The 22,770-nt window shown below is 44.5% G+C and overlaps 1 protein-coding gene across 1 annotated transcript in view; it reads left to right on the forward strand.

The window, feature by feature from the left end:
* Positions 1-22,770, forward strand: part of GALNT13 (polypeptide N-acetylgalactosaminyltransferase 13) — a 103,300-nt gene that overhangs the window by 56,921 nt on the left and 23,609 nt on the right. The window contains exons 8-9 of the mRNA XM_035331821.1: positions 7,082-7,262; positions 21,777-21,916. Coding sequence (XP_035187712.1) covers positions 7,082-7,262; positions 21,777-21,916 — 321 coding nt within the window. The remainder of the gene's footprint in view (positions 1-7,081; positions 7,263-21,776; positions 21,917-22,770) is intronic.

A 22,770-nucleotide genomic window follows, 5' to 3' on the forward strand; every position in this document is an offset into this window, starting at 1 on the left:
GAGAGCAGCGTGTGAGCATGTATTCGGCTTCCAGCCCTATGCTGGAGACATGCCCTAAATAGGACATTCCTAATGCATCCCCTCGCTGAATAATGCTAACGTACTCTGAAAACCTTTCCTGGGAGGTCTGGCGGTGCCACAGAGTTCTTCTGTCTCCTGCTTCCCCATGGTGCTGCTGGAGGCCGTGTTCTTGCTGGGGACCAAGGTAGCGGGGCTGGGTGCGGAGGATGGAGCTGGTGAGGACCGCCAGCCACAGCGGGCCCCTAACCCCGATGCTGTAGGGCTCATGGCAGTGGCAGGGCACGGGTAGCTGTGGCAGCTGTGCTGGGGGCTGCCTTTGGTGTGCCTTGCAGTTCTGCTGCCTGGGTTTCCCTGTAATTGGTACTTAGATTTTTTTTTTTTTTTTTTTTTTTCCTAAATAATCATTGCTTGAGGTCTGTTTCAGTTTGGATTTGAAAGCTATTCAATGCTTCTGTGAACAAGCTGGTGATTGGCCTAAGTTATATAAATTCCGTGGGAGTGCTGTCATGAGAGCTGAATTTCGGCTTTAAATTAGAAATGTCAGTCCCAACTCTGTGAGCAGACCAGGAGCAGTGAAGCAACGCTCTCAGCGGACGGCGTTGCTGCTGCAAGCTGCCCTTGTGGCCAGCAGCTTTCCCTCGCTCCTTCGGGCTCCTCCGAGCAGCTCCTTGGGCATCCTGCTGGAAAACATTGCGCTGTGCCTTCACGTTTTCCCTTGTAAACTTCAAGAAACATTACCGGCTAGGAAAGCATGCATCGGATTAATAAGAGGGCACGGTGTCACAAATGGAAATGGAGTGGTATGTTTGCAGTGCAGGGATTGCCGTGGAAGATGGCCGTGCTGTGATGTTTTTTAGCATTTAGAGCCATTGTCTTTAAAGAAAACCAGCCCTGTAGTCAAGTGCAACAAGTACAGCTCGATCAGGAAGGTACAAAGGCCTCAGAATTTAAAAGTGTGCCTGCTGTAAAGCACCTGCAGAAAACGAGAAACAAAGAGAGGCTGCTGAGGCTCCTGCGAAGCTGCAGTTACCACGGAGCTTCCCAAACATCTCTGTGAAGCCAGGGGCATGCTGAAACCCTTGTTTCAAGAAGATTACTGTGGTAGGAGTCAGCCGCAGGGACAGCTCTAGGTCTTGTTACGTGGGGTGCTGTAACACGGGGGGAGGCCTTGGGTTTGCTGTCAGTTGGGTGTGCAGCAAACAAGCCCCCAAAGTCCTGCCCTGAAAATCAGCACGCTGCAAGCTGCCCGTGCCACCCCGGGCTAACGTCTGCAGCTCTGTCCTGGGCAATTAGCAGAGGCGGTGGGATTATCCCCGATGGGATTATGAGAGGGATTTAAGAATGACTGCAGAATGCCCCCCTCATTGCTGGGGGCACGTGGGTGCCGAGTCCCGGCCAGACCTGGCTTCCCTAGGGATTTCCTCCTCTCCCTGTTGCCTGAACGGGCAGCGCAGAGGTCACGGCAGGTGATGGACGTCTGTCTGTCCGTCTGGCTGGCTGCCTGGCTGTCCTGGGGCAGCCGCCCGATTCCCGTAAGATACTGAGGTAACGTGCGCTGCTGTATAAGCTGTATATGGTTTCCTCACTCCTGGGCAAATCGATGTTTCATCTATTAGCTGTGCTGCTGCTCGCTGCCGAGCGGTCTTTAACGATTCCTTCAGGAGGAAGTCTTTTAATAACGGCAATTTGAGAAAAAAAATAATCCTGGCAGGAATCTCTTAGAGCTGGGGAGTGGAACTTTATTACAATAATGAAAACATCATTTATTCTTAAAGATTTTATATATATATATGCATATACATATTACTTACAGAAATCTTTGAACATTTGAAATCTTCTCTTAAATTATGTATTTTTTTTCCAGATCAGAAAATGCCCTGAAAACTTTGTAGCCAGAAAGGAGCTTTCATAACTTCGGACAGGCTATTGAAAATAATCTGTCAATCAGATGGAAAAAAATAAATTATTAATTTTTTAGAAAAAAATCCAAACAGGGCAAAACAAGGCTAGAAGAAGCAAATGCACATGCTAGCAAGACTAAGGTGCTGCTTCCCTTTGTTTGCTGGTAGAAGCCAGAAGTGCAGCAGGCTATGCAGATGTGTCCACGTGCATTTCCGAAGAGGCGTGACGGACTGATGTGTCGTGCTTGGTCTCTGAAAGGTCTGGTTAGGCTGCTGTGGGACTTGGCACAGTAAATGCTGAAGGATCAGGGGCGTGTGATCCACTTGGCACTTTGCACAGCACCCCGTGCTTAGAGGCTGCTTGAGCCAGCAGCGGCAGCCACGCGTTGGAGGTCACTGCGCTCCCGAGGTACGTCTGGGAGGCTGGTACGGAAGCTTTTCGGCAGAGCACAAAGCACTGCTGATAACAAATTTCCAGCCCGATGGTATGGGACGCCCCTAATTGCAAAATTACAGGTGTAACAGAGCAGTTAAACATGTCAAAGTTAGCACGGTCGCTGATTTGGGCGACTGGGAGAGCTGCGCTGTATAATTACGGGCACGATGGGATGCAGCATTCATGAGGCTGGAGAGGTTGCATGAATGCGAGATGATTTTATCTTCAGAAGTCTGCTGTGACATTGAAAATCATTTTCTGTGTGGCTGAGTGGAATTTGGGGTATATAAATCCCTAATCGCCTGGCAGACGGTCAGATGGAAAGTTCAGCACTGTGGTTTTCAGTATTCCTTAGGTGCTGGACTGTGCTCACTGATTTTAAGAGCCTGGTTTGCTCATATATTGTACTCAAAATGTATTTTTATCTGAAATCTAAAGGATACAACATTTCCCCTCATTTTTGGACCACGTTAATTTTTATGTATGCCATGATTCTCGTGTTTATGCAGGAGAAAATATTCGAGGTACACTGATCTGGTTAATTTGATTATGGTGATCTTGTGGATGGGTATCGGAGTTTTCAGGTTTTTCTTCCTAACTACGACTTATGCATCACTGCATAGCAGCCAACAAGTTTAACTGATTTAATGTAACTGTGCTCAAGTGCTAACTTACTTTCTGACTGCAGAAATCACTGGGGATTTTTATCACAGCTTCAATCTATGGATATACAAGGTAAATTTAATCTAATACCATCATCAATAAGCACACATTCAGAAATGAGTCCAAAAAATCCCCCTTATGCAAGTAAATATTTATTTCCTAATACGACGTAAATAAAAACATTACCATAGGAACAGCAAAAACAAATGCTTACAATCTCTTTAGCCTGAATTTTTTAGTTTTATTTTAATCCCAACCTCAAAAGGCAGCGTCTCTCCCGTGGAGTTACGTGCTTTGGCGTAGAAGGCAGTTGCCAGGAAGCCCCGCTCCCAGGAGGGAGGCAGTGAGCGGCAGCGCGGCGGCCGGCGCCGTGCAGGTTTGCTGTGCCAGCACCTGGCCGGCCCCAGCTCCGCTGGCACCGAGGGACGGGGCAGCAAGGGGAAGCAAGGGGAAGCTGGTCCCGGAGCTGTTGCAAACGGGCCGCCGAGATGCACCTGCAAAGGACGACTCCGCACGTGTGGTGGTTCATTTGTGGTTGTACGTAGGGAATGAGTACTCCAGCCACCCAAAAATAAGCAAAACCTGAGCTAAGCCACTGGATTATTTTTTTTCTACTTGTTTTAATATTTGAAGTAAAGCCTCGGTGTTATTTTTATTTGCATGCAAATTATTCTTAAACACTTGTGATTGACAGGAGCTGAGATTTGTGGGAAATGACTTTACCTCGGTGCTCAAAAATGATGGAGGGGAAAAAAAATCCTGACAGCGGGTCGAACGGAAAGCAATCTGATGGAGCCTAATGCGCTCATTTTGTGCAATAATAGGGATGACTTTCAAAGGTCTATGAAAACAAAGGTAGTTTTAAATAATTAATGCCTATATTTAAAAAGGGATAAATTATGTGGGCACATATGAGCCATAGGTTTGATTCCATAGCGTGCAGTGTCTTACCACAAATTTTGAAGGAATTAATATTTGTACGCCAAAAGATAAGTAGAAAAAGATTAGTCTGGCATGGATTTACAGATGCTAAATTACAAAATGCTGTGGGTTTGACAGCTTGTTTTCCAGACCAAGGCAATGTGGCAGCTCCTCTCTTCTCTGACACATTGCAACAAGGGGCACTCTGGAAATTATCTCCCGAGTCAGGAGAAGATGGAGGTGGTGAACTGGGTACAGGAGGAGAGGTCCTGCAGCGAGGATGCAGTGATGGAGCCAGCAGCTGTGAGGCAAGAGCTCATGAGCTGGAAATTTCCAAGGGAGGAAAGAACTTTGGTGTCATATTTTTAAGGCTGTTTAGATTTTCACACTCTCTGAGCCTCAGCCCCAAATTTTCAAATGATTGAGAGCTGCGAGTCTGATGTTTGGAAAATATAGGGGAATAAAAGGTAAGGGGTTAGCTCACGAGTGAATTGTGGCAGTGACACTTCAGGGATCCTGGTGCAGGATGCTGGTGGATCCCAAGCTCAGCTCAGCCGTCGCTGTCCCTTGGGTGGCTTCCTCCTCAGCGTTGGGTTCCCCTGCACCTCTGGCCCCCATCCACCTGGTGAAGGTGAAAATGTCATGCTGTTCTTCACGGCCCCTGGGTTTTCTCAGTTCACAGCAAACTAAAAGCCCCTGGGTAAGGCTGACCTGGTGTGTCAGGACAGCTCTGAGCAGCAGCAGCAGGACAATGGGAATGGTATTTCACACCCACTGAGAGACCTCCTCGTGGGCTGGGATGTGCAAGTCCGGTCATCTGTGGTGAGGAAGGATGTGCACACCTTGCAGGAGGGGCAGAGAAGAACTGCTAGGATTCATCTATTTATCTATTTATTTATTTATTAGGTGGGAACTAGCAAAGCTTTACTTACTTGGGCCAGTACTGTGACTGGAAGAATGTCTGATTTTTATCAGCTCATCCTGGTGGGCAGAAGGCAAGGAAGATGCCTTAAAAATTACAACATGACAGTAACCAGTTTATGAATAGTTCAGTGTGAAAATTAGAACTATAACTTCTTAAAAAACAATAATTAAATGTGATACATCAGTCTTGTACCAAAATAGCTGTGCTCAGTAAAAAACTGCTGGCAGGAATTGGATACCTGACCCGAGGTGGTGTCCACAAGTAGCTCCTCGGTAGCGAGGTGTTAGGGACAGACTTGGTGCTCACGGTACCTGCAGTGAAGTGTGGTGGGATGTATACCATTGTAAAGCTTGTCTATGCTGTGCACAGATCTGTGCAATCCCACAGTCTCCAGCCATTTTATCTGAACTTCTGGAAGGTAATTTTACCAGTGAGCATTCAGGAAAGTTTTTTCTTTTTGATATTGAAAAGATAGAAGCCCTTCTCTTCCGAACACTGTGCAGGTTTATCTGCATTCCTATGGCAACTGTAATAAATAGCAGACTGTACCAAGGGCAGCCAAAAATGGGCTTGAAAAGTGTGCAGGAACACACGTTTTAAAGCGTTAGCGTGGGAGGAATTTCCTGCCGAGGAGGGAGGTCGGGGGGACCTGCGGGAATGCCGATCCTCAGGCGGAGACAGGGTAAAGGGCACCCACAGTTGGTTGTGCTCGTTCCTGTCCTGTCTGGTGGGTGACTGCCGTGGTGCTGCGTCCGTACACGAGCAGCGTGCGCTTCGGTTTTAATGCGTTCCCTTTTTGGGGCAGCCGTATGTGCCCTGGCATCCATCAACCTGAAGTTTCACCTGAACTGGCTGGTTGTCACTGAGCTGCAAAACACAAGATGTTAAACACAAGAATATTTTGATGTTGCCGTTGCTTACCCCAGCGGAGTACATCACTTAGCATACTAATGAAATTATATAAAGGGATCTAGCCCTAATTAAATAAAATCTGCATTAAGTTACTATGGTAACTGTTATGTCTGTGTCAAGGAGCTCTAATTACAAGGCTGTACCAGCGTTTTTAAGACACCAAATGGTTCTTAAATTCTGTTTTTTATTAGTAGGAGGTATTGGAAATTTTAGCCCTGCTCTCTGATTAGGCAGAGAGGGAAGTGAAGGGTGGGATGAGCCTAAATAGTGACCTGGGCAGCTGGTAATAACTTTTGTTGATGCCAAAAAATGTCAACAAACCTTGGTGCAGAGCGAATCTCAAGGAATCCATGTTGTCTGGCAGAGCAACAAGGTTTTGTAACCCTGCTGGCACCCAATGGAAATCTTCATTTGTCCCTGGTGTACACATCAAGACCCAGCTGCCCGTGTTACGCCTCTGGTTCTGCAAAGCTGGACCTGCAGCCTTCTGTAGTTCCTTCCCTAGTTCTTCCCAGAGCCTAGAAAGACAGGATATTGCAGAGCAGATTGCAGGTAATGCACCAGCTGATGTGTATCGTACCAAGACGCTAGCGAGCTGCCAGAAAAATATGTTACTTCATTTCACTGCAGGGTGCTGAAGTCCAGGATTAAATGATTGCTTACGTTTGGGCAGTCGTACTGAAGGCACTGAGCTTACTCAGAGTGTAGGCTTGGGCTCCAGCAGGGGAAAGGGAGAATTCACAACTCGAAGCCATCAAATTCTCTTCTTTGTCTATCTTTTTGGGTGGCCATGAACATAATTTTGCTTTAAAAATGTATGTATGTGAATAGGTACAGAATTAAAAGTTCTACTCTGTTTCTTAAAGTATTATGTGTTCCCGGAAAACTTAAATACGCAGATAAAATCTCTACCCTACACTTAACAATCCAGTACAGGATTACACCTTTCTCAGGCTGGGATTTGTGTATATTTATGTTCACAGAATCACAGAATGGCTTGGGCAGGAAGGAACCTTAAAGGTCATCTAGTGCCAGTCCCGCTGCCATAGACAGGGATGCCACCCACGTAACCAAGAGTGCCAACAGCTTTCATGTTGTAGCTAAAGTCTGTGCACTTTCATTGCTATCACGAATTGTGCCCCTGCTGTTGCCCTTAATATTTTGTTTGAAATTCCCTGTTGAACTGTGACCCAGGGAAATAAATCAGGAGATAACCACTATCCTGTCAGAGTCCTTCCTGCTATAAACTTGACATGTTTTGTATTGGTTTTAGCTAACGTTTTCTGCATGTTTTGATTTCAGATTTGGCAGTGTGGTGGCTCCCTCGAGATCGTCACCTGCTCGCATGTTGGCCACGTTTTCCGTAAAGCAACACCTTACACCTTCCCTGGTGGCACGGGGCACGTCATCAACAAGAACAACAGGCGACTGGCAGAGGTCTGGATGGATGAGTTCAAAGATTTCTTCTATATAATATCCCCAGGTAAGAAATTATTTTCTTGTTGTATAATGAATGATGTAAAGTTGTCCAAAAAAAGGAAAACACCAAGATGAGGTGCGTATAGGTAAGTGTACACCTGTATGCATGGATGGGTACCAAAAGCTGTGACATAACAGCAAGGGGCTTCCAGAATTCAAGGGGATGTTCTTTCCGTGTGTCGAAGCCTATCTTCTGTTCCCAAGGTAAGAACACTAGCTCAGGAGGCGCTCCTTCTCCTGAAGATTATGAGGATTTCTTTTGAGAACATGATTCTTACCTTACCAGGTTGAAACCAAAGAGGAAAGCTCTTTGTCAGCTATTTGGTCTAAGAAGCACAGAATTTGGCCAGATTGTTCTTTTGCTCTTATGGTCCCTGAAGGTCCCTTCAGAAGATGTCAATGGGAGGGACAGCAGCGATGCTCTGGGTCATTGCACAGAAGCCCTTTTGGAGTGTGGGGATCAAAGTGAAGTATTTTCACCGTGTCTTGCTGTTTCCCCATTACCAAATATCAGTCCTGAGGAGAAGCATTTAAATATACAGAGTTTTCTTCCTTATGTAATTGATTGTCATTTATCTTAGTATGACGCCCAGAGCATGCAAATTGTGTACAGTTACAGTCACACACATCACACATACAATTACGTGTGATAAAACAGATCTTCCTATTTGATCTTCCAACAGTTGTTAAGGGCTATGTTGTGGGTAAGCGTTTTGATGAAATAACCCAACGTTGATGTATTAAAGCTGGGGATGCTTTTATCTAAAGATAATTAAGGCTTCCATATGAGTGAGCTGAATGGAGCACAGCCCTTAAATATGAAGTGGGATGTGAAGGTTTCGTCAGTCTCTGAGTCTCTGATGTCTCCCTCTGAGAAGGATGTCTCCTCTTAGCTTGGCATAGAGTTCCCTCCCCACAGGTTCCCTGCCCTGGGCAGAGACATTGCTTCACTTTTATAGAGAGTGAACATGCGAAACGCCATCATATTGTAGTTTCACTTGTTTTTATCTTGTATTTAAGCATCAGCTTACTTCATGCAACTCTTAAATAAATCTTAGTCTTTAGAATAATAGCAACTTCCTTGAACAGTCTTACATGTAAGTTTTCATGTTCATACTTTCCTCATTGAAAATTCATTTGATCAGTTGAAAAATTAGACTTGGAAACATTTTTTAAAAAAAAAATCAAACTTAGAGTTTGAAACAAAAACTTTTTTTTTTTTTTTTCTGTGAACAAATCCAAGAATCAAAAACTTCAACCAGGGCCATGATCAGGAAAAAAAAGGAGTATGTAACCTCATTGCTGGCTCTCTGTAAAGACTGATCTGCACCTCTATTTCAGTCGTCCTTTGGTCACAGCCGACCTCCTGAAGCAGGCATTTTGAGCTAAACCTTTTTTTTTTCTACAAGTCATGACCAATAGTTTTATGTAATTTGATTTGGCTGAAATAAATGAAAAAATAAATAGTATTAATATACTCGATAATATTATATTTGTTTTAAAGATTTATTTATAAAATGGAAAACCATTTGGGTATTTTTTTCCCACTCCAGATGGTTTTACTGGTACCACAACATTCTGCAGTGAATAAAAACTAAATTGTTTCTGCTTAAAAGCCAGAATACATAAAGTCTTCACATACGAAAATAAGTTATTTATTTTTTATAATATTTATAAACTCTTATGTAAAAGGTTTGTGATAGAGGCAGTCGTAGATCGTATAAGCTATTCTTATTTTGTGTTCTGGGATAATCTTCCCATTCGTCCACGTTTAAACTTCCTTCCAATTAAAATTCTATAGCAACAGAATCAGTTTACATTTTCACTGCCACCAGGAAGTAAACCCCGGACCATATTATTATCTCTAAGTTTTGTGTTTCATCTCCAGCACAATTTACTGCTATTATACCTCAGCTCATTCAGGCTGCAAGCCTGCTTGTTCCCACAAGCTGTGTTGGTGCTTTGATTTTCCAGGGCTTCATGACATCTCAGTCAATCATCGGGTGCCAACATGTAATCATCAGCTGTGATGTCTGGAAACTCTTCGTTTCTGAGTGGGCTATCACAAGTGTCCTGTGGCTGTCACAGCATGCGCTCATAAAATATTCTCAGCCTGTCCTGGAAAACCTTTATCAAGCCAAAGAATTGAAAATACTCTAAGAGAAAAGCCCATGCACATGTCAGGTGTCTTGCTAATGGTGTAAAAAAGATATAAATATCTACACCTCTACGTGCACTAAGGATAGACATATGTAAATGTGTATGCAGGCAAAAGATGAAGCATGAAACCAGCGGGAAGCGTGGCAACAAACTGACTGCCATCAAATGGAGGTTGGGTTGGTGCTGAGTGCTTTGGGGAAGTGTTTGTAGGCCCTGCCTCCCATCTGGCAGGGAGGTAGGAAAGGCTGCTGCATTGCAAGGCAGATTTTCCTCACTCCTTTTGAAGTCCCCTCTCAGTATTTGCATCTTCTGCTGTGCTGGATGGGGCTGGGGGCAGCCTGGTGTAGCAGGAGGTCCCTGCCCACGGCCGGGGGCTGGAACTGGAGGAGCTTTCAGGTCCCTCCCAACCCAAACCATTCTGTGGTTCTGTGGTCCTGTGGTCTTCCACTGCCTGTGTTTCTTCCGAGTCACCACGAGGATGAGTGGCTCTCAGTCTGGAGGAACAGACTCCTACTGCAGGTGTTTTGTCGTCACTCGCAGCACTGAGCAGGCACCTGTCCCCGTGCCACACCTCATGGAAGTGCACTTCAGGCTTCACCAATTTAACAAAACGCAGAGGGTTCACACAACGTGAGTGAAAAGCAACTGCACTGGTGGAGTCTTCTTAACTAGGGAAATTGAACGGTGTGTGAAATAGGCAGGATCGTCTCCCTTTGTAATTGGTACTCGTATCTACCCAGTTAAAGCTGAAAGAATAGCGTACGTGATGGAAAATTTGGCTGCTACTAATGTAATTGGTTTCTATCCTCCTGCAAGAGGAAAGGAAAAAAAGAAAAAAAAGAAAAAAGTGCTGAGAAATGGATGTCTGAGATGATGTAGAAGTGAATTCAAACCCAATATGCAACAATGCAACAGAGTTCAAAGCATAAATGTTATCGCATGGGATTAGCCGTTCCTTTATTCAGTCATCCTTTATTAAGTTCTGGTTTTGTGCAGTCTCATAATACCAGATTCCCATTGTATTTCTACATAAAAGCTTTTCTGATAATTTATCCTGAAAGCGTACATTTTCTTATGAGTCCAAGGCATGCAAATGCTGACAATCCATTGCATCCAGGGGACTGGCACTACGTGCTTTTATGGTCTGCCGTGGCAGTCGGTTTTCCTAGGCTGATGAGGAGTTAGCTGCTTTAAAGCATTTAGGTAAGCTGAAGCTCCAGAAATACCCTACCAAGGGCTATTTAAAATACAATACATTTGAAATGAGATTTTAGGAAAATACATATAAATGTGACTAGAATAGTGATATTCGTGGCAGAGAAATTTAAAAAATCCAGTTTCCAGAAAAGAGCAAGGTGAAGTTGCTGATGGGCGTGCTGAAGTTGCTGATGGGCGTGCTGAAGTTGCCTTTTTCTCTTCTTCTTCTTTTTTTAATGTGTTCAGATTTCAGCTAAGAAATACATCAAAATTTTCCATATTTTACTTTTCAGTTTCCTAAATGCAAGACTAAATATCCCGGATTGGAACAGGTTTTTTGCTTTTTGTTTTCCTTTTCTCCTCTCTTCCATTTCTTTTCTTTTGGTTTTGGGATCTTCTAAGCGAGGGTCCATTTGATTACAGCAGGACTCCCCCAGTAGGCCATGATTTTTTTAATATGTTGTTTCCAGAAAGCTTCTACTGAGATATTCTGAGTTGAGTGAATAATTTAGTGCTGAGCAAAAGGTTAGGTTTGGCTGTAGAAGTTAAAATAAAAAGGACATGGAAAAATGTCTGATTTAAGCCTGCGTTTGACAGGCTTGACTATTTCTCTAGCACATCTGCAAAAGATTTTTCATGTTCTGTTCTTTTGATGATTTGATGTGTCAAAGCTCCAGCAGAATGCAGTAATTTGGAACCAACCAATTTAAAGGAAATACAGCCCAGGAAAGTGGACGTGTTTGTTGCCATCTTCATAGTACCACCTCCCTGAAGAGAGCGCCGTGTCTTTCAGTGTGTGCTCAGGCTCTTTGTGCCACCCTTTGGCCATCAGCACCGCCAGGAATGAGACCTGCAGCGTGTTGGGGTGCACAGATCGTATACAAGGTTTTAAGTACTTGTTTGGAAATTTAACTTCATCCAGGACTTTCTGGAGGATAATGCAACATTTGTAGAAAACAAATGAGTTAGGGGAAAAAATGGTATTTTAGTGGTTAGTAGGTTCTGGGGGCACATGTAGGCAGCTGAGAAGGTCGGATGACAAATAAATTCACCGGTACTTCTTTCTGTTTTGTTTGGGTCAAGGTGCAACAGAAGCACTGCCTGCTGAAAAAATAAATGCTTTTCAATGCTGCGGAAGGTGGTATATAAGCTGCAGCATATAAACTGCCTGAAATATGATTTCTGAACTCTGTAAGCCAGGAGGCTGAATTACCTCACTTTGAGGGCTTAAAAATGTGGGACAGTTGAAAGCAAAGATATAAATTTGATTTTCAGAATATATTGTTACAGGAGGGCTGCAGGGAATGACGATAAGAAACACCTATTTCCATCTATCAGAGCGTGCACATTGCAGAAGGCCGTATGAATTGTCCCTCAAAGCCATCCCTCTGTAGATTTAAGTAGTTTAAATAGGGGATTTAGTTTTGGAAGTGGATGTGAGGAATGTGCTGGGCGATACAAGTCAAGCCCCTAACCCTTTCTGCTGCTGGTGCCCACCCGGAGCTGCCTGCCCAGGGCTGCTGGAGCGGCACCGTTGGGTGTCTTTTGTCCCGGAGCCGAGGGGATGCTCTCCGGGCTTGGGAGTGGGGTGAACATTGACGTGTCGTCTTCTGAGCTCACTGCTATCCTGCTGTTCGGCTGGTAGAAAATGCCCAATTTGAAAGTTTGGAAGCATGCAGACACCTTTGGCGACAGAAGCCATTGTGAAGCTCTGCCTAGAAGAGCGCCTGCCGTGTAAGAGGTCAAATGAATGTGCATTTTGAAGTTTCCCTATTAAAACTCGTGTCTTAGACAGGGATGACAGATTATTTTCTGTTATATTAGAGAGGAGCTTCTGCAGTGACTTCGGGCAGCCAGTTTTGCAGCTACTTTACAATTTGCTAGGTTTCAGCAAGCGGCGGGGGAGACTTGTCAGCACCATTTTTTAACTTGGATGTCCAATATTAGGCTTCCCAGCCTGAATTTCATCAGCTGGTTTTGGAAGTGAAAAGACATGCCTTTTCCCATTGAAAAGATCACTTCTTGCCGTAGGCCATTTTAATTTAGGCTTCTAAGCACAGCTATAAATGCAAGGCTATCTTTAACGAACCATTTTTCAGCAGCCTGTCATCCGGGGGGACAGCACGCGCTGCAAATACCGCTTTCCGCAGTAATGTCTTTGGGAAGGGATGCTGCTGGAGGAGGCGTCGTTTTCCTCCCTCCACCTGGGGAAGACATTTCTCTGTCAATTCCCCCATCAGCGTTTCCCCAGGGTTGGCACAGGGCTGGGCTTCTTTGCCATTTCTTTTATGCCAACGGGGTGCCGAGGTGGCTCTAAAAATGCAGTTCCCGTGGGAAATGATGTGAAGCTAATAAGATGGAAAATTAAAAGCAGCCCTCAGCGTTTCAGCTGGGGGAGTGGGACTGTGTGGGAAGGGGACATTGCCTCTGCACCCCGGGATGCTTGGAGACCAAGCTCAGCCCGGGCCCAGCTCGTGTCCCCCTCCTTCGAGCAGGCGTGCCTTGACCTACACATGGGCCGTGCTGCCTGGGGAGGGAGGGAGGCAGGTCTGTTCTCAGCACGTGTACGTGCCTGCAGAAATCAGTGATTCCAGCACGGAGTTAGGACTGTGCCAGGGCATCCCTTGAAGAGTCCTGGCCCAGTCTCCAAGCCCATAAATTACCACCATGTCACCCCTCTTCATCTCCCCTCTGAGCCAGGCCGGGAGATGATCCCACCTGCCGAGTTGTGCGGTGGGTTGCCTCTCCGGGTGGTGGTTCCCTCCCCATCGCCGTAACGTCCCTGATTGTCTGGTCCTCCCCATTCCACCTGATGAACTTTACCTTTTAATCTCCTCTGTAATTTTGCATGTTCCTTGCTGATAAGCATCCTGGGGGACCGGCATCCCCCCTCCGAATGCGTGAGCTCAGCTGTGGCGAGCTGCTCAGGAGTGCTTTGTGCCCTGCTTGCAGTCATCAGCTGGAGGCACAACAGGAGAGCCAATCCAGGACAAAAATACTTGGGTTTTCTCACAGCAATTTTAATGAAGCTGTTTCTTTTTTTTTTTTTTTTTTAGAAAAGTTAGGGAGAAATACCAATACACTTTCTGTATTCGTTGTTAAACTGAAACTTGCCTTTCTATGAAGAAAATTGCCGTGTGCATCTGAAGTGAGCACAAAGCAGCAGAAATTTGGTGCTGCTCAATGTCCTCTCTCTTCTTTGCACAGTTGTGCATTTGCATATTTGCACAAGGTTTCGATAAAAATTCAAACAGAGAACCTCCACGATTTTATTAGAAGAGTGAAATTAGGTCAGTCATATGGGGATGTTGGCAGGACAAGATTTGTTTGATTCAAAACCTAACGACTACTGCTATTTCAGTGAGTGGGAGGAATTTCAGTATTTCTGTCCTTCATATTTTCAGATTTTTTCAAGCTATTTAAGAATATAATTTTAAAATTCTCAAAATATGATCATAATGCTTTTCAGGATTAAGAAGCAAATAAAGAAGTGGTGTATTTTCTGAAATTTAACAAAAGTTAACAATAACATTTTAGTTAAAAAAATCCATAGGAAGTAGTAGATTTTTATAGGTCATTGCAAAATGTCAGAAATTGTTCCCAATATTGTTAAACTTCTTTTTTATCCTTTTGTCCGACATACATGTCGTTTAGGTTATTACTCTGAAATATGCAGATCTCCAGATAATTCTGGAACAAAGCAAGTTGCATTTTAGTAATTAGGTCTCTGAAGCTATTATCTATCGGCGCACACTCATCTCCCCAGCTCTCCTCTGGGACCTGGCTGGTTTGAATTTTCAGATTATGTACCAGGAGAAAGAGGAACCAATGGTTGCTCACAGTGGCACTGTGTTAAATGTATCTCTCAGCATAATGAGGGTGCACACCTGGTAATTATAGTTGGAGGTAAAAGTCTTGATTAATCAAGTTATGAATTGCTTTCTGGAGGCTGTCTACTATTAAAAATGCAGCTAACTCCACTACAGAAGAGCCCATCTGTTTTTTTTTGTGGTCTTACGTATACTTAAAACTGCTGCCTTCCCCTATCTTTGTAGAAGCTGTGTGTGGATAAGAATAAAATCTTCTGTTTCTGCTACCCCTGAATTTGGCCATCCTGTGTGTTGCCTGCTCATTCATGCCTCATGCTCAGGTGAGTTAGGAGCCGGGATTTTTAACATATCCAACACAGATTTAAGAAAAAAAAAAATAACACAGTGGAAAACCTTTTAGGTTAAATTTTGTCCAGGATATCTTGGGCTGAAAAAATAGGCTGAATTTGTCACGTGGTGCATTTTATATATGGGCAAGGATGGATGCATCGTGTGCTTAGGGAAGGAAATTCATTTTTTTTAGTGCTGTTCTGCATTGGTTCTAAAAGACGAGAGAGATGTCTTCCTTGAAGAAAGCGATAGGGCGGGGAGCTGGAAGGGTGATGCTGGCCCAGAAAAGCAGGTAGCAGGGAGTGAGATGGGGCCTCAGCGCCGGGGGGAGCAGCGCACTTGTCCTGGTGCTGCCTGCTTGGCAGTGGGCAGTGGCTGCTCTCTGCCTACAGCGGGGTCCCAGGGCTGTGAAAGCTCTGCTCAGTGAAGCTGGGATTGGGTTGAAAGATCCCAAAATATAGCCGTAGTAAGGAGCACTTTTTGTTTTAGTGGAAATACTGCATTTGACAAGGAGCTTTGAATTTTACATGGCAGGAGCCTAACTATGAGTCTGCAGAGTGATTACAGCCTAAAACTGTAAGAGCTCAATTCAGGAGAGTTTAAAAAAAAAAAAATATCTCAGAAATACTAGATACACTTCAAATGGGATTAAAGGAAATCCCTTTCTTAGAGAAGAAGAAAATAGATTAAGTTGTTCTGAAAAACAGTGGAGCTGCTGCGTGCATATGGCCCACGTTCAAATCGCTGTCAGCGGTGCCCTGAGACCCGCTTTGGTTATGATGAGGTTAAAATGGTGCCAAGTGATTGAGCCAGCAGAGGAGACTTTCCTCCTAAATCAGTACAAATCCGTGCAGTTTTCTGAATGCAAAAAAATGCTCTTTCCTGTCTCCTTTGGAATGAAAAGTGCCCACAAAGCAGGACGGCTGACCTCATGCCAGGGAGGCAGGATGTGCCCAAACGCAGCACCAAGCGGTGAAGCAAGGTGCTGCGTATTCGTCTGTGTTCACCAGTTCTCATAGTCTCCCTGCATATCAATCTCTCCTTGGCATCTCTAATGAAAATACTACTAGCTTAACACTAACACATCACTGTAAGTATATTTAGTAGTCAGTTTTCTGTTATTTTCAGTGTTTCAAATTAAATTATCAGTGCAGTTGATGTAAACCAGGGACGCAGGATTACACTCTGGATAGTTCTTTGCTGCTACCAACATCTTTCTCTTTCATATGCAAAAATGTACATCTTACTCTATTGTTTCCAAGATGCCTAAATATTTAGGTGTATACCCAAATGGATTTGCACATATGTGCCTCCTCAGCTTGCTCCAGTTACCTGCCGTAGTATTCCTAGCAGCGCTATTCACTTCTTTTTCTAGCTGTTCCAGCATATCTCATTCCACTCAGCCTGTGTATTTCTAAATGTAGGCAGTTATGTCAATTTATGCATTAAAATACTGTATCTAATCATTGAACGGAAATAATTATATGCTCAGAATAGGCCTGCATTTGCACAGTCAGCTGAAAAAGATAATGCACATAATAGTTTGGTTTCTCTGTGCACTCACTGCATTGCTAAACCACTTATCGTCTTAATAATCAGTTAGTATTCAATTCCCAAATACTAGCTAGTCTATTAAGGCTAAAATGCAAAGTTACATTATTTTTCATGCACTTTATTTAAGGCATTATAGGGAATTTAAATATAGTACTTTAAAGTTTTAATTTGGGATTACAAGATAAGTGCCTGTGTTTTACCGAGATTTACTCAGCAGATGATGTGCAATCCTCCTTTCAAGTGTAATTGTATAATTAGGTTGATAATGACTGTATCAATTTAGCAAGTAAGAGCTCTTGATAAACATTTTCACTCTTCCCTTACCGCTTTAGCATTTTAGTGCTAAAGGACTGTCAGAGCTGCGAGTGCAGTCACTCCAAAGTAAGTTCATTCGACCCGCGGCGTGACGGTGCCGAAGGGAGAGCTGCGTGCTGCCCTCGTGCACCACGTGCTGCCTCTGGTCTGCTAGCACAGGGATGGAGCTGCTGGGGAGAGCTTCACGGGGCGAGTGGTGCCACCTCACCCTGAGCCTGCCTGCCTGGGCCCTGGGCCTGCCTGGAGTAAAAATAATGGGGGAAGAAAAAAGGAAGCAAGTACAAAAAATATTACGACTCTTGTAGCATCACGGTTACCAAAGGGGCTCTCTGGGTTCCTTGCTCGACCTCATCTTCCAGCCACTGCAGCTGTAGGGCTGCACACATTGTGCATGAGGGATGGAAATCCTCCTGGGGCATTCCGCCCGATGCAAATGGAAATGTAGGCACGGGGGCCCTCCTAAGCACCAGAACTGTTCTTGACTCCAAATGCGTGGATGTCTTCTGTGGTATCTTGTTCCGGCCTTATGCAGATAGCAGCAGTACGGCTGCTGCTGCTGCATCGAATAATACCTTTACTCTGTTCTTTCTGTTAATTTTACAGGCACTGGTATTGAAGATCCAAATCATGTTAATAGGCCTTGCTTACTGAGCTTCTCTGGAAAAAAAAAATACAACACATCATATTGAATAGAAGCAATCACATTGCACAATACCTATCTTTATAGCATTATCCACTGTTTCTAAACCGCTCGCATAAAGATTATGCTTGTCTTACACAGCAAAGCTTTCTGTACATGTAGGAGAGGAGCTGCTGAGGCTGCGGGGGGGCTGCAGGCAGCCGGAGCAGCCCAGTGCCTCCTGTGTGCCCGCGGGCTGTGCAGCCCTGGGAGCGGGTTTGTCCCCAGTGTTGCTTGTAGGAGCAAAAGCTCGTCCCTGTGTCCTGCGTGGGGCTGCTGGCAGGTGAGTGTGTTCCCAGTGCCACGGCTTCAGCCCTGAGCCTCACCCAGCCACTGGAATCAATCAAAGGTAACGGCCCAAAAAATAATACTGTTCTTCAAAGAGCGCTTCATGTTTGAGAGTCGCCAAAACAGCAAGTTACTAGTGGAGAAAGAGCAGAAGAAAGCAAGCAGTGGGTCAGCGATAGAGCAGTGGCACAGTAGGTGCAAGGACGACTGGAGCCGGGTCCCCTTGTGAGGTGTGGGAAGTAGCCACAGGCCGCCCGCCCGCGGCAGTGATTTCCCATGGGAAAACTCAAAATCTTCATTCTGTGCCGTGTTTGATAGTACGAAACAACGGCATCAGTTATCTTAAATTGCTTACAAACTGATGCAAGACCCTTTCCAAGAGAGGCATTTTGTTGGTATTGAGTTTCTTTAGCTTTGCTTTTGGAGTTAGCACGTTTTGGTTGTTTCACTTTTGGGTGAGTTATGCATGTTGTTCTGGCAGTATAAATAAGACATCAAGGAGTTTCCCAGCCAACTTCATTAATGATTTGGCTAATTAGAAAATGCATTTGTTACCAATTAATGTCTGCTTTTGATAGAGGTATAGAACGGAATTCCCTGGATTTTGGAAGCGTACTACATGACGTGTTGTTTTCTGAGCTGTGTTATAAGCAGTGAGGAAAGCACAGCCAGAGCTGCCTGGCGTTGAGCTGTCGCCCTGGGCAGCTGGAGGAGGGGAACGGCTCCTCTGACGCCAGCAAAGCGACGGTGGGGAAAAGGAAAAGGCAGCAGAGCATGCTGCAGACAAGTGTCCTCCCAGGCACGGTTGAGCCACAGTGATGCAGAAAGTGGTGCTTTTCCAAAATGCTCCCAGTGCTTCTCTGCAATGTGCCCCAGGCATCCGGCTTTTGCAGACTTAATTTAGCACTTGGCCATGTTTACCCCTGTGAAACATAATACAATTCCAAGTGTTGGTAGTAAAAAAGCAAGCATCATCAAATAAAAGCATTGACACTGTGGGGTTTGCAGGGAGGCTTGGTTCTTAGCTTTGTCATTTAAAGGAGGCACTGCAGATGGGGAGCTGGCTGCTGTGCAATGCAGCACAGGTTTTCGGATCTGAACTACAGCCTGACGTGCATGGACTGGCTTCTCTGGTCCACTGCTCTCCATTTGAATGCTCTGGAATATCAATTCAGTGAAATGTTTCCTCTTAGGCTTTTCAAGGCAGCAAAAGACAGCAAAAGCCTCATTTGGAGTAAGTTTTCTAAGGGTTATTCTTACATAAAGAAAATGATTTCCAGTTCTGCAACTTTGTACTTCATTCCAGCGAATGGTTTTCATCTCTATCATCATGAATAAATGTCTTGTTACGCAGAAATGGTGCATTTAGCCAATTTTGAAACTATGTCCTTGTATACCAATTTCCAGGGCATGGCCATTGGACAAATGCAGGTGTAATGCAATTCTGCAGCCATTCAAATTGTTCTACTTGAAACACATCAGCCGGTCTGTTAACATAACCTGCTTCTTTCCGGAGATGTTTGCTTTTCAACATTACGATTCCTTTGGCTTCTTGTGATGTTTTGTTTCTTTTTTTGCATCCGAGAACATTTCGCGTACATTTTCTGAGTTAAATGTAAGCAGACTTATTAGTCATTAATTATTTTTGTATTTCCTCTGAGCCCCATTGATTATTTAGCAAGTAATGACACCGAATAGGTATCGATTCCTAACAGCTTGGTTTAAATTGAGCAGAAGGGGCTATAAAGGTTTCCTGGAGATCTATACAAATTAGGTCCTTGCTGGAAGCAAGAGCAGAGCGTTTGGGCTGGCACCGCTCTGTGCAGCGTGAACGAGTGCTACCTAAACAAGTCAGCCTGGCTCATGTGAGACGAGGCACGTCTGTAATGGAGGGGCTTTGGGAAAGGAGAACACGTCGGGGTTGTAGCGGGGAGTATTTTCAGTATGCAATAGGAACCTGTGGAGAGGAGGGGAAGGGAGGGCTCCATGTGGAAGGGGGGGAATTGTTCGTGCTGCTGGGGACCGGGGCACCACTACGGGGCACACGGCCAGGTCTTGTGGGATCCCCAGATGTAAGAGCCTGGGGATAGAACTGCCCCACTGTGGTGGGTATGCCAAAGCCACCAGGGGCTCCCAGTCTTTACTGCTAGGCTGTAAAACCAAAATCTGTCTTGCTGCCATTTGTTTAATTACAGAAAACTCAAGTATGAAGCTGAGTCAGATTGAGTGGGAAAAGGTTTATTGCTTTCTATTCCAGCAACACCAGGGCTAAAACAACTGTGGAATTAGAAATCCATGTGAGACAAATAGAAACAAGGTGTTTGCTGAATCCGCAGGGTTCTTCATTGAGAGGCTGCATTTCTGATTTGGTTTACAACCAGCGTATCAAAGTGTGCGTGTGCGGTGGGGGAAGGCTGTGTTGTTTGTGATCTCAGACCAGAGCAGTGTTAATAGCCTTTTTCCTCGTGTTTGGCTTCATCAGGTCCCCACAGTACAAAGCGCTATGCAACTCAGATATTGCTTTTCTCCTAACCCCTCCAGTGCCCTCCCGAGGAAGATTAGCCTGATGAGAGGTAAGGACGCAGCAGCACGCGTGCCAGCAGCCCACTTCTCTTCCTCCGCAAGTGGCAGCACTCACAGGCCCCCATTCCCCCTTTCCAAAAAGCTCATCCTGAAAACATAAAAAAAAAATGTAAATAGTCTTTTTTTCTGTAAACAAAGATGTGTACAAGTTGCAGAAATCCTGCCGACAAAACTTGTTGGACAATCCAGGTTAAGTCTTCACTTTTCCACTGTCCCTTAAGTTACTGTGATTTAAGTTACTCTGATTTAAATATGGGTAAGAGTGGCGTAAGTCAAATTTTTGTTAATAGCAATGAGTGGTTTTACTGTTGAGTACTGAATTTTTTTAGAGATGGAAATTGTCTTGTGTGTGATTTCCTAGCAGAATAAGCTGATATTCTCAGAGTTTCACCTCTAAAATGGTTTCAAAATAAGATCCCATAGATAATGGAAAGTAGGAGATGATGGAAATGCAGCAAGGATTTCAGATATCAACCTGGCAGTGCCTTTCAAACTATGGGCTCCTTCCTTCACTGCCCCATTCCTGGAGCGTGTCGGTCTAGAGAGGGGTGTTGCAGGCTGCTGGTTCGCTTGCGAACCTCAGAGAGGCATACACAGACCTGCAAAGGCGTCATGCATCCTATCTAGAAGGTGTTAAGAAGTTGAGTGTATTGGTTGCCTTTCTTTGGCACTGAATGGGTACTGCTGGTACTGCTGGTAGCTGATGGATTTCTTCGCCAGGTAATGAGTTTCTGGCCCCTTTTTCAAGGAGCTGTTGGGAAGGCGTGCTGCTGAGCTGGCTCGCTGCGGGCTGCGCATGCTGTGGGCAGTGCTGGTGCACGCGGGCTGTCAGAGGGGGGTGTTTGTGCCCGATGCGGCCGTTTCTGACCTCGTTCATGCCATCTCCAGTGTCTGGGGTGTGCAGCCCTGCCCGTGTCCTCCCATGTGCATTTCCACTTCCCTGGGCACACACACACACACCAGCAGGTAAGTACGTGACTTGTCTGGCTGTCGTCTCAGCGGCACCGTGTGTTCTGCTAATCCATATGTTCCAAATTAGAACGCAGGCTGCAGCCTCCCTAAAGGGCTTCCCAGCTGATTTCCCCTCTCCCTGGCTCTTCATCTACGTTTTCTCCCTCTGTGACCCACATTTCCTACTGGTGGCCCTTGGACCACCCCTTGACGGCACCCAGAGATGGGCACTAGGAAGGGTGCTGCCAGGAAGGGTGCCGGGGATCCCAGTCTGTTACTCGGTCTGAAATTCTTGGATTCCGTACAATTGAGCTTTGGTCCTGAATGATTAATGTCCTGGGATGCGAAGGAATCAAGGAATTCAGTGGCTTACCGGATCGGAAAATTATCAGAAAAAAGAAAAAAAATGTATTTTTTTCAAGAGTTTCAATCTTGATAAATTAATTATTTAATGCTTGTAAATGTCTATGGTGTAGCAGCGGTGCATGTATTCACCCAGCGCTGTGTTGTAATTTCAGCAAATGGCCCTTGGTAAGGGGGAAGTTGTAAAAAATGATGAAAAATAATCAGTGATGCCTTCTTTGTAGCTTTGCAGGATCTGCGCTTTGATCATGTCTCTTAACAATTTCAGGTGTCGTTAAGGTGGATTATGGTGATGTGTCGGTCAGAAAAGCACTAAGAGAAAACCTGAAGTGTAAACCCTTTTCGTGGTACTTGGAAAACATCTACCCCGACTCGCAGATCCCACGGCGCTACTACTCTCTCGGCGAGGTAGGAATCACTCACTTATGCTGAATTAAACAGAAAGTGTGCCACGCACGTGGCGAATCGCTGGGAAGGTGACGTGGCTTTGGAGAAAGAATTAAAGTGCTTGTGTGCATTCTCTGGGTCTTATTTACCTTTTATTTTGAGCAGGTTATATATATGCTAAATCTTTTTTAAGGGGGTATTGCTGTTATGAAGGTGTTCACCATTAAAAATCCATCTTTTAAATTAAGTATTGGAAAAGCAGGGTTTGTGATGAATGTTTTCAAATGATTAAATATTGTGGAATGGTTGAAAAGGCTTCCCACCATCATTTATCACTTCCATGTAGAATAGAAAGTAAGCTTCTTTTTGCCCCCCCTCTTTTTCTCTTTTTTTTTTTTTTAATGAAATGTGTTTGTTCATTGATACAGTGTTTTCTGCCGAGGCTGCCTGGAGCTGGGTATCACAGACGTTCCTAATAATCTGATGATTCGAGTACTACCAAGAACCGAAGGCTCTTTAAAATTCAGATAATTTGCTGTTAAAAATATTCTATTGAGTTGTATCTCAGCTGACTTCTGAAAGCTCTTGAATGCTTTGATGTTAAGGTAGCTACTGATAGAATAGCAATCAAAGGAGCAAATGGCTTTATTGCATCCAGGAAAGTAATTTGCTATTGAAGCTTGCAATTGTAGTGAAAAATAAAAGCCACAGTAGGGTTTTGAGTTTAACTATGACAAAATGAAGTGAAACACGGGTTTACAGCAAGGAAAGAACTCATCTAACAAGTGTCAAATAATAAGGATTTGTACAATATTGTCAGACTGGAAAATAAAAGTATGAGGAAGTAATACAATAGTTATTAAAACACCTTATTT

This window comes from Oxyura jamaicensis, chromosome 7 (assembly GCF_011077185.1).
Source record: "Oxyura jamaicensis isolate SHBP4307 breed ruddy duck chromosome 7, BPBGC_Ojam_1.0, whole genome shotgun sequence".
NCBI lineage: Eukaryota > Metazoa > Chordata > Aves > Anseriformes > Anatidae > Oxyura > Oxyura jamaicensis.